The sequence below is a fragment of the Sinocyclocheilus rhinocerous genome, unplaced genomic scaffold (assembly GCF_001515625.1).
Source record: "Sinocyclocheilus rhinocerous isolate Xijiao unplaced genomic scaffold, SAMN03320098_v1.1 scaffold1569, whole genome shotgun sequence".
In the NCBI taxonomy this organism is placed as follows: Eukaryota; Metazoa; Chordata; class Actinopteri; order Cypriniformes; family Cyprinidae; genus Sinocyclocheilus; species Sinocyclocheilus rhinocerous.
In genome coordinates, this window is record NW_015663506.1 from 432,260 (window position 1) to 446,725 (window position 14,466).

The 14,466-nt window shown below is 36.1% G+C and overlaps 1 protein-coding gene across 1 annotated transcript in view; it reads right to left on the reverse strand.

The window, feature by feature from the left end:
* The window catches only part of LOC107728905 (striated muscle preferentially expressed protein kinase-like), an 82,812-nt gene that overhangs the window by 14,846 nt on the left and 53,500 nt on the right, over window positions 1–14,466 (reverse strand). Inside the window, exons 10-28 of the mRNA XM_016539220.1 lie at window positions 13,798–14,058; window positions 12,879–13,037; window positions 12,592–12,781; window positions 10,987–11,216; window positions 10,726–10,845; window positions 9,852–9,956; window positions 8,189–8,395; window positions 7,971–8,094; window positions 6,584–6,756; window positions 6,400–6,512; window positions 5,421–5,589; window positions 4,598–4,697; window positions 2,135–2,335; window positions 1,297–1,354; window positions 1,009–1,086; window positions 729–901; window positions 590–616; window positions 282–434; window positions 106–148 (exon numbers count right to left, since the gene is read on the reverse strand). Of these exons, the coding sequence (XP_016394706.1) occupies window positions 106–148; window positions 282–434; window positions 590–616; window positions 729–901; window positions 1,009–1,086; window positions 1,297–1,354; window positions 2,135–2,335; window positions 4,598–4,697; window positions 5,421–5,589; window positions 6,400–6,512; window positions 6,584–6,756; window positions 7,971–8,094; window positions 8,189–8,395; window positions 9,852–9,956; window positions 10,726–10,845; window positions 10,987–11,216; window positions 12,592–12,781; window positions 12,879–13,037; window positions 13,798–14,058 (2,684 nt within the window). The remainder of the gene's footprint in view (window positions 1–105; window positions 149–281; window positions 435–589; window positions 617–728; window positions 902–1,008; window positions 1,087–1,296; window positions 1,355–2,134; window positions 2,336–4,597; window positions 4,698–5,420; window positions 5,590–6,399; window positions 6,513–6,583; window positions 6,757–7,970; window positions 8,095–8,188; window positions 8,396–9,851; window positions 9,957–10,725; window positions 10,846–10,986; window positions 11,217–12,591; window positions 12,782–12,878; window positions 13,038–13,797; window positions 14,059–14,466) is intronic.

The window sequence follows — 14,466 nt, forward strand, 5'->3', positions numbered from 1 at the left end:
ATGTTTAAAACTTAAATTAACTTGATGCTGTATTAGTTTAAATAACATATTTGGATAGCCATGGGTCTAAAGGAGCATTTCTTTACTCTTCTACTCTGTCGTTACCTTGAACCAGGGGTGCCGAAGACATTCATTAGCATCGGGTCTCCTGCAGATAAAACAACATTAAACAAATTGCCAGTTAACACAAAGCGCTCATAGCAGTAGAAATAATTTTCTCGACAATAAATTATCAACAGTGTGGTGTGGTGCTGCAGATAAGCACCGTAGATTCCACTTACAATCTATCAGCCACCAGCAGTTTAATGACGAATCCCTTAGCTTCATGGCAGAGGTCGGTAAACATGCTTTCTTCAAAAGCTACATTATAGTTCCTGATGTTGAGAACAGAACTGCGGTCGTTTTCTCCAGCAAAAGGAGAAACTCCAGTGAGACTGCAAAATAGAGTTGTTTGTTGAAGTCTAACTGAAGATACTGTATTAGTGATGAACATTCTAAGTAAACATATATTTTTATAATATATAACATAATATAATGTAAAATTACATAGATATTTTTATTCTAATAGACACAATTGAAATAATCCTACCATACGTATGTTAGAACTCCAACAGGCCTGTAAGAAAAAAAAGTTGAATTGTGAGGCACTAATGTATTCATGATACTTTAGAGGCTGCATACAGATTTGTTCAAGAGCTGTTTTGTGATGGAGGGACCAGGTGCATTACCAGATGTCCGTTGCCTTGGAGACGGGTGTCTGGTTAACAATCTCTGGGGCGACAAATTCTGGAGTGCCATATCTGCAGTACTGTGCCTCATCAGGCGTGAACTTTACAGCATTTCCAAAATCACATACGCGGATCTGATCACTACTAGGGTCTGTCATGAGGATATTATCAGGCTGAGCAGAAAAAAAAGAGGAGTCTAGTCAACACATCGTTTCCTTACCATGATTATTCCTTACTTATGGAAGTAAATGGTAATGACAGCAAATTACATAACATTTACCTTTATGTCTAGATGAAGTATATCATGCTGATGAAGATAGCCAATACCCTCCAACAGCTGCCTCACGCTGGATCGGATCTGCAGTAAACAATTCAGACAGTTTAGGGACACACGTCACTTTTGCTAGTCCTGTCCCTACAGAAATTCTGAAAAGAATACATTCTTTATCCTCTCGATAACTAGGAGATGCAAAGACAAATGGCCCACGACAAACCAAATGTGACAATAGTCTGCTCAAACATTTGAAACTTTTCTGGTCACTTTGAAAGGTCAAACTTGTTCACCAACCTCTGACTCCATTACTGTTGATTTCTTTGTAAGCCTTTCGAGAAGCTCCTCATGGCATCTTTACACATTGTCAAGGACAATCACAGTGATGGGGCAAAGCTTGTGATCAACTCATCATCACTACAACGTGTGAGAGGAAGTGTGATTGTGCCAGATTGGATGTGAGATAGTTATACAGATAGTTATCACAAGTGAAAATGCATCTATTTTACACACCATTTCATTTAAAAAAAAATTTTCATCGCAAATTATAATCACAACAGTTTAAGTTCAGTGTTCAAATAAAAAAAATTTACATGTCTTAGTATTTGGTTTGTTTTTCTTTTGCAGTCTAGAAATAGTGCATAACCTCAATATTTCATATTAATTTTACACACTTTTTTGTGTTTTCAATTTTTCAAAAGCCTTAAACTTTCTGCTCAAATTTGATTTCAATTCTAGACTTTTAGACTCCACTGTGTGATTATATCAATTTAAGTGCATGTTTTATGTAAGATGTCCTTTCTTTGTGTGTCTTCCCAAGAGACTTTGCCCTGAAGGACACATAAGTCAACTATTTGTGACAGTCAAAGCACAGATGGACTGAAGCAATACACACCGGAACGATTCTAAGGCAGTTGTGAATATATAGGGTACAGATTACACAAGAATCTGTAGCAACTCTCAGCGCAGAAGGGCACTATTCATCTGTACGTCTGACTCACAATGAATGAACTACAAGATGATAGTTCATCATGACAAACTTTGAATGTCACAGAGTTCAAAATAAAACTTCATTTAATTAAACTTGCTTTTTTGGCCGGCGATCCTTAAAGCTCTCAGAGAAGTTAAAGGATACAGCTCTGTAATGATGATAACAGCATTCTTCTTCTCGAAGGCATCGTGAAAGTAGAGGATCCTCTCATGGTCTAGATGAGACAGGATGTTCAGCTCTCTCAGAGCGGAGGCCTTCCGTTTAGCCCGAGCGGAAATGAACTTGGCTGCATATTCAATCTTTCCCGCTTTCTGTATCACTCGTTTCACATATGAGAACGCCCCTCTAAGGAAAAAACATTTCTCATCAAATCATAGAAAATAGAACATTTGTTTGGGGAAAAAAGGTGAACGGTGTTTTAACAGGTGTCAACAGCAAACTAACTGATAATCAGTGGAGCAATAGCTTAATTCAGTCAATGAAAAGAATATATGAATCATCAATGCTTATTTAATTTAAAAGTGAAGTGTACGTCACGATTTCTTTGCATGTCACTAGCAGCACAGAAATTACACTCTTCACTTTTAAAAATGACCAATATAACTGAATATAGATTTACTGCAATTCACAGTAACATGACTGTGTAATACCTATTTATTGCATTACTGCAAATGGGTGTTTAACTGCTATTTTTCCTGTTTCGTTGGAGTTTCTTGCACAATACCAGTCCATCAGTTAACTCTGCTCTTACCCCCATACTGTAGTGTAATTGTGTTCACCTTGTCTCACTGTAGGCAATACTGTGTGTTTAATAATAGCTCTGTTCCAAAACTAGTGAATTTCCTTGCCATTGACTGGGAAGCTGTGATTTGGGTCACAATTTGTACAAAAACTCTTTATTAATCAATTAATTTCAATAGCATGTTGCTAATCTTATGATCTGATATTCAATAGGAACGCATAAAAATACACTACCATTCAAAAGATTGGGGTCAGTATTTATTTTATTTTATTCCCAATTGTAAGTCGCTTTGGATAAAAGCGTCTGCAAAATGACTAAATGTAAATGTAAATGTATTTATTGACCAAGAGAGAGAGAGATTCAGTCAGGACAAACTGATCAACAGTGACAGAAATGTATCACGGTTTACATAAAAAATATTACCAGTAAGTAGCACAACTATTTTCAACACCGATAAAAATAAAAAAAACTTTCTTGAGCACCAAATCAGTATAATAGAAAGATTTCTGAATGGTCATGTGACACCGAAGATTGGAGTAATGGCTGCTGAAAAATCAGCTTTGCCATCACAGAATTAAATTCCATTATAAAATATATTAACATTGAAAAGAGATGTTTAAACTGTAATAGTATGTCACAATATTACTGTTTTTACTGTATTTTGATCAAATAACTTCAGCCTTGGTGAGCATAGGAGACTTTCAGAATATTTAAAAATCTTATAGACCCAAAACTTTTAAACGGTAGTGTACATAAAGACAAATATTGTGAAAAATACTCATTTGTGAACATTCACATCAATCTTTTTTTAGTAATGAATGAAATGCATATTTATAACCAACTTTTTTGTTCACCATCTGTGGTCAAAATGTTGCCAAAAGATACAAGGTATCAAAGAGTGCACCTATGATGCCTTAACATCCTTTTAGAGCAGACAGCTCACTAGGTTTCGGAAAAGAGCTATTATGCGTGTAGAGCTGTAGCATGTGTCTGTTTGCAGCGGGTTCAGGGTCTTAATAGAACGGTGGCAGTCGGCCATAAAGATTATAATTAAAGCACAGAAAGAGCGACAGCATGCAGAGCAGAGATACAGCGCCACAATGGCTGCACTCCTCTCCGCCCAGTCGAGCGCTCAGTGTACCATTGTGTTAAACAAATAACCCTCCCTTTCAAATTTGATGGTCTTTATATATTAAACAGCTTCAAAGTCGCATTGATGCTAATCTGACCAGGTTCAAAACTGACATGGTTTGAGGAGTATGATGAGCATATTGACTGGAGGTGTTGATTTAATTGCATAATATATTGATTAATTAATTTAGATCAATATTTGCATACGAAAACCCCAAATAAAGACCATTAAAAGACATTGCTGTGGAAGATAAGTGAAACCCTGAATATGCAAATGGTTTTAGATGTATCTAATGTACTGTTTATGTCCATATTACTGAACATACTGCTTTAAACAGACAGCCCTAATATTTATATTAAGGGCTTCTGGGTAGTTACTCAGTACAGAAGCTGTGCAAACCTTGTCTATATGAGGCACAGAGATCCCATTTTTTACAACTTGAGAAAATTTGAGAAAGGGTCTTGTGGCCTCTTCTGAAGTGGCTGAATCATTCTTTGATTGTGGAGCTTGAAATCGCATACTTCCCTATCAAAAGTGCATTTTCAATAATGTGCCAACCCTTTCCTCAGCTGATGCTTTATTAAACCTTAGACGTGTGTGATGAGTCAGAAGACCTGAGATCTGTCAACAGCGAGAGCTGATGGAGTCGGCTTTTTGAGTTTCTAGGCCGACAGAGGAAATCAGTAGAGATAAATGGTGCATGTCCAAGTGAGGCTCTGGGCGGATGACTCACCTCCCAATTTCCTTGTGCACGTCATAGTAATCAGTGAGCCTACGCATCTTTCTTAAGATGGACGCCTCATCCTCCATGGGGTCGTCTTTGTACTCTTTAGCTAGACACAGAAATTACAAAGTTAATTTCTAAAAGCTAGTCAAATGAATTGGCAAGTTTTGTTTGATCAGGCTACACATACACTATAGGTTTAATAAATTTTTCTGAAACATTTCAACACATTCACTACCATTTTAATATACACAAATATATTTGAATAAATACAATAAATGTGTATTGTTTATTTTATCCACACATATTTTTTTTTATTTACAGTACGTACATAAATGGTTTGAAAACGTTATTGTATGATTGTATGTTTTGTTGTGCTTTGTTAACATTATTTTCTATAAAGTTGCTTTAGAACAATATATATTTTCAAAAAAAGCTAAACACATTTGTGCAATTAATTCAAAAATATATATTTTTAGATAATATTTTGAAATAACATAAATTATTTATTTTAAACACATTTATATGTTATATATGTTAATTAAATTTTTACACATAATATTTCTCATTCAGCATAAATGATACAATTTTCGGACTTTTTGATATTTGACTGATATTTTAGGAAGGGGTCACTTGCAACAAAAAAATTCCTAATCGTAATCTTAAGGAAATCAATAGTATCCCCATAATTCAGAAACTCATTGGAACTGGAGATGGACAAGGGAATCACCCATACAAAATGTTATATTTGGCCCCATGACAGTGCTGGATTTATCGCTTTATTCCATGTGCTTAGAAACAAAACCTCCTTCATTAAAGTGAAAGTGCTTACCGATGTGGACAGTCAGCTCAGCCTTGCAGGACACAGAACCGGCCAGATTCTTAGCAGTACAGGTGTAAACTCCTGAGTCATCGGCTTGAGTGTTCAGTACCACTAGAGAACATTCATTGTCATCGTACACAAATGTGAAATGGCTGCTTTCGGACAGCAGGGTGTCTCCCTGAAAATCAGAGAAAAACAACTGAGTGGCCATCCAACTGTTGTGATTTGAATTTAAAATGCTTTTGTGTGGGTTTGAGGTGAACAGGGTAGTGACGAATTAAATAGAAGGCAAAGCCTTGAGGCAGTAGATGGGATATCCAACCGTACCATTCAAAGCATAAATTAGCATGATTTACAGGATGTGATAATGCTCTCAGGGATATGGCTGAAGGAAATATCAGGCAAGCAGTGTTAGTGAGAGATCAGCGGGTGGAAAAGGGGCTGACATGGTTTGACTTCAAGATCTGAATAAAAGTCAGATCTACCTTTAAAGTAAGTTTTTCCAGGTGTACATGGGAAATAGAAAAGAGATGAACCCTCAGCTAAACCCTCAGTGACTAGAATTGATATGAAAACAACAAACATCTACCTCAGCATGAGTATCAGGAACGGCTTATGGTGAAACAGCAAGAATTTTTGGCTTCAAAGAATTGGGATTTTTAAAAACAAATCTAAAGCACAAGCGTTCCTAGTTGCCCTCTGTAACATTTTTAAATGTATTTTTATATTTATAATGGTACCATTATAAGTGGACATTTTTGTACTTACAATGATTTTTCAAATTAAATGGGCTATTTTTTTTTACTACTATTTATAAGGCGACAAGCATATATATATATATATATATAAAGGCGAGTTTGTTGAGTATTATAGGTTTTCACTGCCACAAATGTAGATTTATTAAAAGAGAACCATATTTAATAGAACATAAATCCTCAAAAACTATTTTCTAATTAAATGGTACATGCACTACAACAAAAACACACACCTTATACCAGAGGATGTCTGGGACGGGCTTTCCTTCAACCACCACCGCGAAACGAGGAGTCTCACCTACATTCACATCCAGGTCTTCCATGATGGTCTCAAAAGTTGGCGCCACTAGAGACAGAGAAATCAATGAGACTCAGATTATGTGCAATAATAACAGAAACACATACACAGCAACGTACCTGCCATTTCCAGGGTTAGGGTGCATGTGTCGCTGCCATACTTGTTGCTGGCGATAGACGTGAGCTGACCAACATCACTGCTCTTTACCTTGCATAGCTTCAGCGTATGCTGGTCATCATCAGGCATGCTCAACTCAAACAGACCCGGTCTGTTAGACAATGTCACTGCCCCCCTGAAAATATAAAGGCAGAATAACTACTGGTTTTCTTTTGGTCAACTACATTCATGTCCTTGCAAAAGCAAAAGGATGGTGTTGATATTTTAGGTTATATGACTATACATTTGAATAGATGCAAGAAACAAAAGACCGAATGGAATTCAGTATGCAAATAGGTGTAACTCTGAGAAAACTGTTTAGGCATTCTGAACAAACCCTAACAAAAATATTTGAGGAATACTAATACAGTGCTGTCTTAAATTATAGCATCAAAGAATTATTAGCATAGGAAAAACTTGCACTGCACGTCTAATCAAAGTTATCCTGGGAATCATGATTTGAAAAGGATAGGAGGCATGAAGCAACGACTTATTTTTTCTGTTCAAGACACAAAGCTGTTGTATGGATACAGAAGACTTACAGCAATGCAAACGAGTCATATGCACACTACTATAATTGTACTTTTTGTGTATTTTGAGGCTTGTAATTATAAACTCCCACTTTTCATGTATGTAAAAAAGCAACTCGGACATTCTTATAAATTTCTCCTTTTGCATTAGATTTAAGAAACAACATGAAGAAGTGTAAATGAGTAAATGATGACCGAATTTTCATTTTTGAGCATTTTTATCATTTAAATTTTGCATAATTATTAGGCATAGCAAAAAAGCATAAGATCTGAAATTGATTTAATACAATCAAAATGCATTTGCAGAAATGACAGACATTTTCTAACTTCACTCATAAATATCTGAAAATTTATAAAGTTAAAAAATATGAATATTAATAGCTTTTGAGGCATATTAATAGATCATAGCTACAAACAATTATTAACACAGGAACAATGGCACTGAATGTCTATATTTGTGTCATCTATATTTGCCTTTGTATCATGATTTGAAAGGGTGGAAGACAGGACTTTTATTTAATAATCATATGGACAAATATTATGGTGCTTTTTTATCTTAAAGCTCACAAGTATACATTCCTAACCACTTTTATTGTATGTAAAAGAGCAGCTGCTCAGACAATCTGCTAAACATTTTTTGTGTGTGTGTTTGACAGAAGAAACAACATGAGAATGAGTAATTGATGAGAGTATTATAATTTGAGCAATTTATGCCTTTAAGTATTGTATCAACAGTTTCATAAGTTACGTATAATTATTAAGCATAGCAAATACGTATAGCCATTCCAAAATGATTCATTGCAATCAAAATGCAAAATACCTCTTCCATGTGACTGATGCATTGACGTGGTTGAGAGTGACTGTGATGCTTAAGGGCTGCTTCTCCACCATATACACAGTATCCGGCTTGTCAATGAGTACAGGAGCCTCCTGGAGGTACGGACCTGCAGACGGAGAGATAAAAGCCAGTCTCTTGCAGTAACTCATACATCTCATTGACCCGTCTGACTGTGGCTGTCCTTGTCTGCTGAGGCATACCTCTATCTAGCAGCTGCACTGGCTCGGTGGCAGGCGATGGCTTGCTAAAGGCCTTGCTGGTGATTGATAGCACCCTGAAGGCGTAGCGGACACCTTTAGACAGATTGGTAATGGTATAGATGGTCTGTTTCAGGCAAGAGGCGATGATGGTCCACTGGATCGACCCTAGAGCTTGCTGCTGAACAGCATACATCAGGGAGCTAGGATCTGGAAATAAAAATAAAAATCTTTTTGCATTAAGTTTGAAAGCCAAAACCAAAAAAGGAAATCTGATTACTTCCGATACATTTTTCAAATACACTGCAAAGAGAGGAAACAGCACTTGACAATATGGAACAAGGACACATGGCTTAGGCAGTCAATTCAGCAGTAAATCTGTGATTGTTTCCAACAACATCACCAAGACATAGAATATCTGTTGGAAAGCAATAAATAAAATGTTACGGTACCACAGTGCTAGTAAACTATATTTAGCTGGTGGCCATACTTGGAAATGTGTTAAGGAAATAAGAGGAGGTCAGGTTAATCATCTGTGATGTTATCCAACTAGCGTCACCACACTGTTGCTCTATCAATATTTACTGTATGCTGAGAGAGTACATTTAGTATAAAGAGAGGATGCCAATAGAGCGACTCTTGGAAATAAAGATCACAAATGTGACCCTGGAGCACAAAATAGCACGGGTATATTTGTAGGAATAGCCAACAATACATTGTATGGGTCAAAATTTTCCCAAAAATCATTAGGATAAGTAAAGATCATGTTCAGATTTCAGATTTTCAGGCCAAATATTGTCCTATCCTAACAAACCATACATCAATGGAAAGCTTATTTATTCAGCTTTAAGATGATGCATACATCTCAATTTCATAAAATTGACCCTTATGACTGGTTTTGTGGTCCAGTTTCACAAATGATATCTCTTTAATGGAAAAGTTCACCCAAAAATGACAATTTTGTAACTTATCATTACATATTTGTTAAATTCAATCATTTTTGTTACACAAAGCTGTCATATGGCTTTAGAAGACTTAAATACAGTGCAAAAGTTCCATATTTATTATGCTTCTGTGGTGCTTTTGAATCATTTTTGAAGCTTGAAAGCATCTGTTTCTATTCATTGAAATGACATGAAAGACAACAGAATATTCCTTTATTGTCAAACTAATCCTTTAATATCTATATTTCTTCAAGACCACAATAAGATTAAGAAGAGAGCCACTGGTCACAAAACAGAAAGTCCTGTCCCAAACTCACACTATTGGTTGAGAACCTAATCAAGTTGCACTTCTGGTGCAATTAGTGGTGCAGAAATGACACATTTAAATTTTAAGAGCCTTGCTTCACTGGTTTTGCACTTAAAAAACTCCCAATAATTTCAAATTTGTCTTTAGAGTTTCAGATATGTCAACATTTGTGTCTATTTTCATTTCCCCTAAAGTATTTTAGGGAAGCATCTGAGAAACAATGGATATTTTAAATCAAACATAACTGGGAACGCCATTAAGAATAGCTCTATAATCCTACAGCTATGAAAGAGCAACCACTGACCAATTAAAATGTTCCTTTGGGGAGCTTCAAACCTTTAAATGAGAATGCTACAGTACAAGAAGAGTTTCTAAATTAAATGAATATATATATAAATAACATGCATAATTATACCAATGGACGGATCCAGTCTTCTGGGTTTCCTCCAGCTTAGCGTGATAGTCTTGCCAGTGATGGACTCAATGACTGGGGCCCCATCTGGCGGGTCAGGAAGGATGTCTAAAACGGCAAAAGTGTCAGTCAGAATATTTATTTGGTGCCAGAGGAGTCTCTCGCTATTTTTCACACATGCACACATATGCTTCAGCCTTAAAATAAATTGTAGTATTGCTTTGAACAGTCTGGGATATGGAAAAAAACCCAGAAATAAGCTGTGGTTATATCTATGGCGCTGATCGGGCTGCTAACTTGGGAGTGTCTAACTAATCCTTTGGAGTAACTCACGTCAGCAGTAGGCACTGCAGATTCAAAGAAAAATATTTTTAAAACACCATTTGACCAATTAATTTAGGATAAATACCAGACAAGGATTTAAAAAATAATTTAAAATAAATTGACTTAAAAAAATAAGAGAGTAGAGCTGAACTAAAAAATATTCCCAACAGAAATCTATAAATATATATGAATTTATTTTCTAAATATAAGAATTTATATAAAATGTATTTATTATTTTATATTAATTAATTTCTACCTTTCCAATCTTGAAAAAATCACATCTATTTTTAGGTTTTTACTCAGGGAACTTGCGTAATATCCATGTTTATTGTGTCAATATTGTGGTTACTGAGCTTTGAAATCATGCTCATATTGTGGCCAAAATATTATCATAATAAATAATAATATAATATATGAAAAACATGCATAAAAAGCTTTTTTTTAACTTACTGGTGAGCTTCTCAAGTCCTTTTGCTTGAAAAAGATGCACTTTTTCTAATGTATTCAAGTTGTCAAACATAGCTAGCAGAAGCCATTGATATATTAAACTCACCTGTCACATAAAGATGGGCATAGCAGGTGGCCTTGCCCACCTTATTGGATATGACACACTTGTAAACTCCTCCGTGGGCATGACAAACAGAGCGGATCACCAGGCTGTGAACATCTCTGACTACAGAAGAGACAACATAGAGAACAAACACTTCATATTCCTGCTATTCCCGACACTCACACTATCATTTCCACAGGGACTGCTTTCCGGAAAAGCTTAGCAGACTGTAAGAGAATTGAATTATATTATCAACTAACTTACACTGTGTCATTTTTCTGTCCTCTGTGCTGTCAATCCTCTTGCCATTGTGAAACCAGATTATGGCTGGATACGGCAGGCCAGCCACTTTGCACCTGAGCACAGCCTCTCTGCCCTCAACTACATCCAGATCGTAGAGCGGCTTGACAAAGTCAGGCATGGTGAAACGTTCCACCTCATTCTCAGGCACCTCAGGTTCCTCGGGAATGGAGGGCATTTTTTCCAGCTTTGCTCTAGTAAAGATAAACCAAAACCATCAAGATGTTATGTTTTTATGCAAAAATGTTTCCATTAAAGAACAGTTTTGGCATTTTAGTCCTTTGATGCTTCACCAGAAAATGAAAACTGTCATCTTAAACATGTCAAAATGCTGTTTTTGTCCATGCACAAAGCTATCGTATACATTCAAAAGATTTGGAATATGGTGCACATGTCATATGGATAACATTATGGTGTTTTTGGAACTAAAAAGCCACACAGATCTATCCTTATATGTGACCCTGGACCACAAAACCAGTCATAAGTAGCATGGGTATATTTGTAGCAATAGCCAAAAATACATTGTATGGGACAAAATTACAGATTTTTCTTTTATGCCAAAAATCATTAGGATATTAAGTAAAGATCATGTTCCATGAAGATATTTTGTAAATTTCCTACCGTAAATATATCAAAACTTCATTTTTGATTAGAAATATGCATTGCTAAGAACTTCATTTGGACAACTTTAAAGGCGATATTCTCAATATTTATTTATTTTTTTTGCACCTTCAGATTCCAGATTTTCAAATAATTGTATCTCGGCCAAATATTTCCCTATCCTAACAAATCATACATCAATGGAAAGCTTATTTATTCAGCTTTCAGATATATGATGTATAAATCTCAATTTCGAAAAATTGACACTTAAGACTTAAGGTTTTGTGGTCCAGGGTCACATATGGAAAAACATTATGTAATGATTTTTGTGTTTCATGGACAAAATAACACCATACGTATGAAAGCTTATTTCCGTTACAAAACAAAACAAAACAAAAAATAAAGGCAATTGTGACTTTTTAATCCTCACAATTCTGAGTTTATATTTCACAATTAAATTTTTTCTGAATTGTTAGATATAAATCCGCAATTGCGAGAAAAGTCAAAATTGTGAGATAAAAAGTCACAATTACCTTTTTATTTGTTATTCCTTATTCCTTCATGCGACTTCTCACAATTCTGACGTTTTTCTTGCAATTGCAAGTTTATATCTCAAAATTAAGACTTTTCTTCTCAGAATTATGAGTTTATATCTCATAATTCTCACTATTTCTTGCAGAATTATGTCGCAATTCTGAGTTGATGTCTCACAATTCTGACTTTTTTCTCGGAATTGTAAGAAAAAAGTCACAATAAATTATTTTTTTTTTCTTATTCCTTATGGTGACTTTTCACAATTTAGAATTTTTCCTGGAAATTGCTAGTTTATATCACACAATTCAGACTTTTTGTTTCTCAGAATTGCGCAATTCTGAGTTTATATCTCGCAAAAGAAGAAGAACTTTCATTTTTGGGTGAACTAAACCTTTTAAACAAGTTCTGAGTGAATCATTAGTCAAAAGGTCATACATTTGAGAGGAAATTGCTGGTCTGGGCTCCTGCACATACAGCTCCGCTGCGCACTCGGCCTCGCCGTGTGAGTTCCGCGCTACTACTGTGTAGAGACCCTCATCTTCATTACTAACATGAGAGATGATTAGTGAGTGCCGTCCTCCTTCTTTCAAGATCCGAATGTCTTCGGTTTCCTCCAGCGGATGATCTGTTGAAGACATGACACACAAATGACTCAACCATCTTGATGTTATTTTACAGGACTGACACTGGGGGGCACTCAAGGGAATTAAGAGTCCAAATACCAAAGTGGCTCCAGATGACCCGAGGAGGTGGTGTCCCGCTGACCTTGCAGTCAAATCGAGCATTACGACCCTCGATAACTTCTAGTACATCCAGTTTACGGGTGAAGAGGGGCTCTATGGATGCTACGACCTTTAGCTTGGCACTAGAGGTCAGCTCCTCTATAAATCACATGACATGTGAAGTGAAATAGACAGTTTAATAAGCATCCTGCAATATGCGCTGATCACGTCATGAAACCTTTGGCAAAAAGGGTCATACTTATAACCTTAGCAACATGTTTATTTATTGGCATAAAATGGGCTGTTTCTTTTGTTGCTACTGCATGTTTGAAGGGATAGTTCACTCAAAAATTAGGACTCGGTCAGTATTTACTCGCCTTCATGTCGTTCCAAACCTGTATGACTTTCTTTATTCTATGGAACACAAAAGAAGATATTTTGAAAAATGTGTTTATTTTGTCCATGCATTCTTGTTTTGGACTGCCTTATCAATATAGGGGAAAAAAACAGTTAAAACATTCTTTAAAATATCTTTTTTGTGTGTGTGTTTAGCAGAAGAAGGTCAGTGGTACTGGTTTTAAATAACATGAGCGTGAGGGTGAACTATCCCTTTAAGATTTCTGAGCGCAACAGTCCACTCTGAAATATATGCTTGTCAAACTGTATAGGCCAGGCTGAAATAATCATGATGATTGTTAAAAATAGTTAAAAAATAGATGATTTTTAATAAATTCAGTTACTTATTTCCAATGTTAGGATAAATCAAAAAGAATATGCAGAGTTGCAGGTGCTACACCAAGCCAAGAAAATGTAATTCCTCATGATACAGTATGACTCGTTTAATGTAATGAGATTTGTAGAACAAATTATGTGTTGGTGTATAAAACAAACCATGTGGACCAATACCAAAGCTGCTCACCTTTAGCTGTGCTCAGTTTGCAGGTGTACGTTCCACTGTCATCCTCATGTACAGAGTTAAGCAGCAGCCTGCACCTTTTCCCATCAAAGTGCATCTTACAGTCCAACAGAGCTGGTTGGATGAGTTTCCCATCTGACAGCCAATCAACATCTGTGTCCTGCGGGCCGATCACATGACACTCGAACAAGGCAGTCTCCCCTGCCTTCACCATCACGTCCCTCACTGGCCGAATGATGGCCAGGCCTGGCTCTATTGGACGAGCTGGAAGAAAAATGATAAGGATCAGCCAAAGAGTGGTGAAGAAAAACATCCCATATAAGGAAATCCAGAGCTCAAGTTTAAAGCACACAAGAGTCTTTGCATGTGTTTAATCTGCTGCAGATATAGGAGACATAGTCTGCTAATAGCATGTGTTGTACAGCAGAGCAGATATATTAGAAGAATATGCTAATACGTTGTCTGTCAGCATAATCCGCTCATGGCTCAGTACGGATCAGCTCAAAATTATACCCAGAATTCCAAATTGCCTGGTCTGAGACTGCATTTTGGCTCTTTCAGACTTAAACTGATCTTAAAATACGTATTATGCCAAGGCTAAACTTATGCATATTATACCAAGGGTGCATTTATTTGATTAAAAAGTAAAAAAAATATTTTATATTAATATAG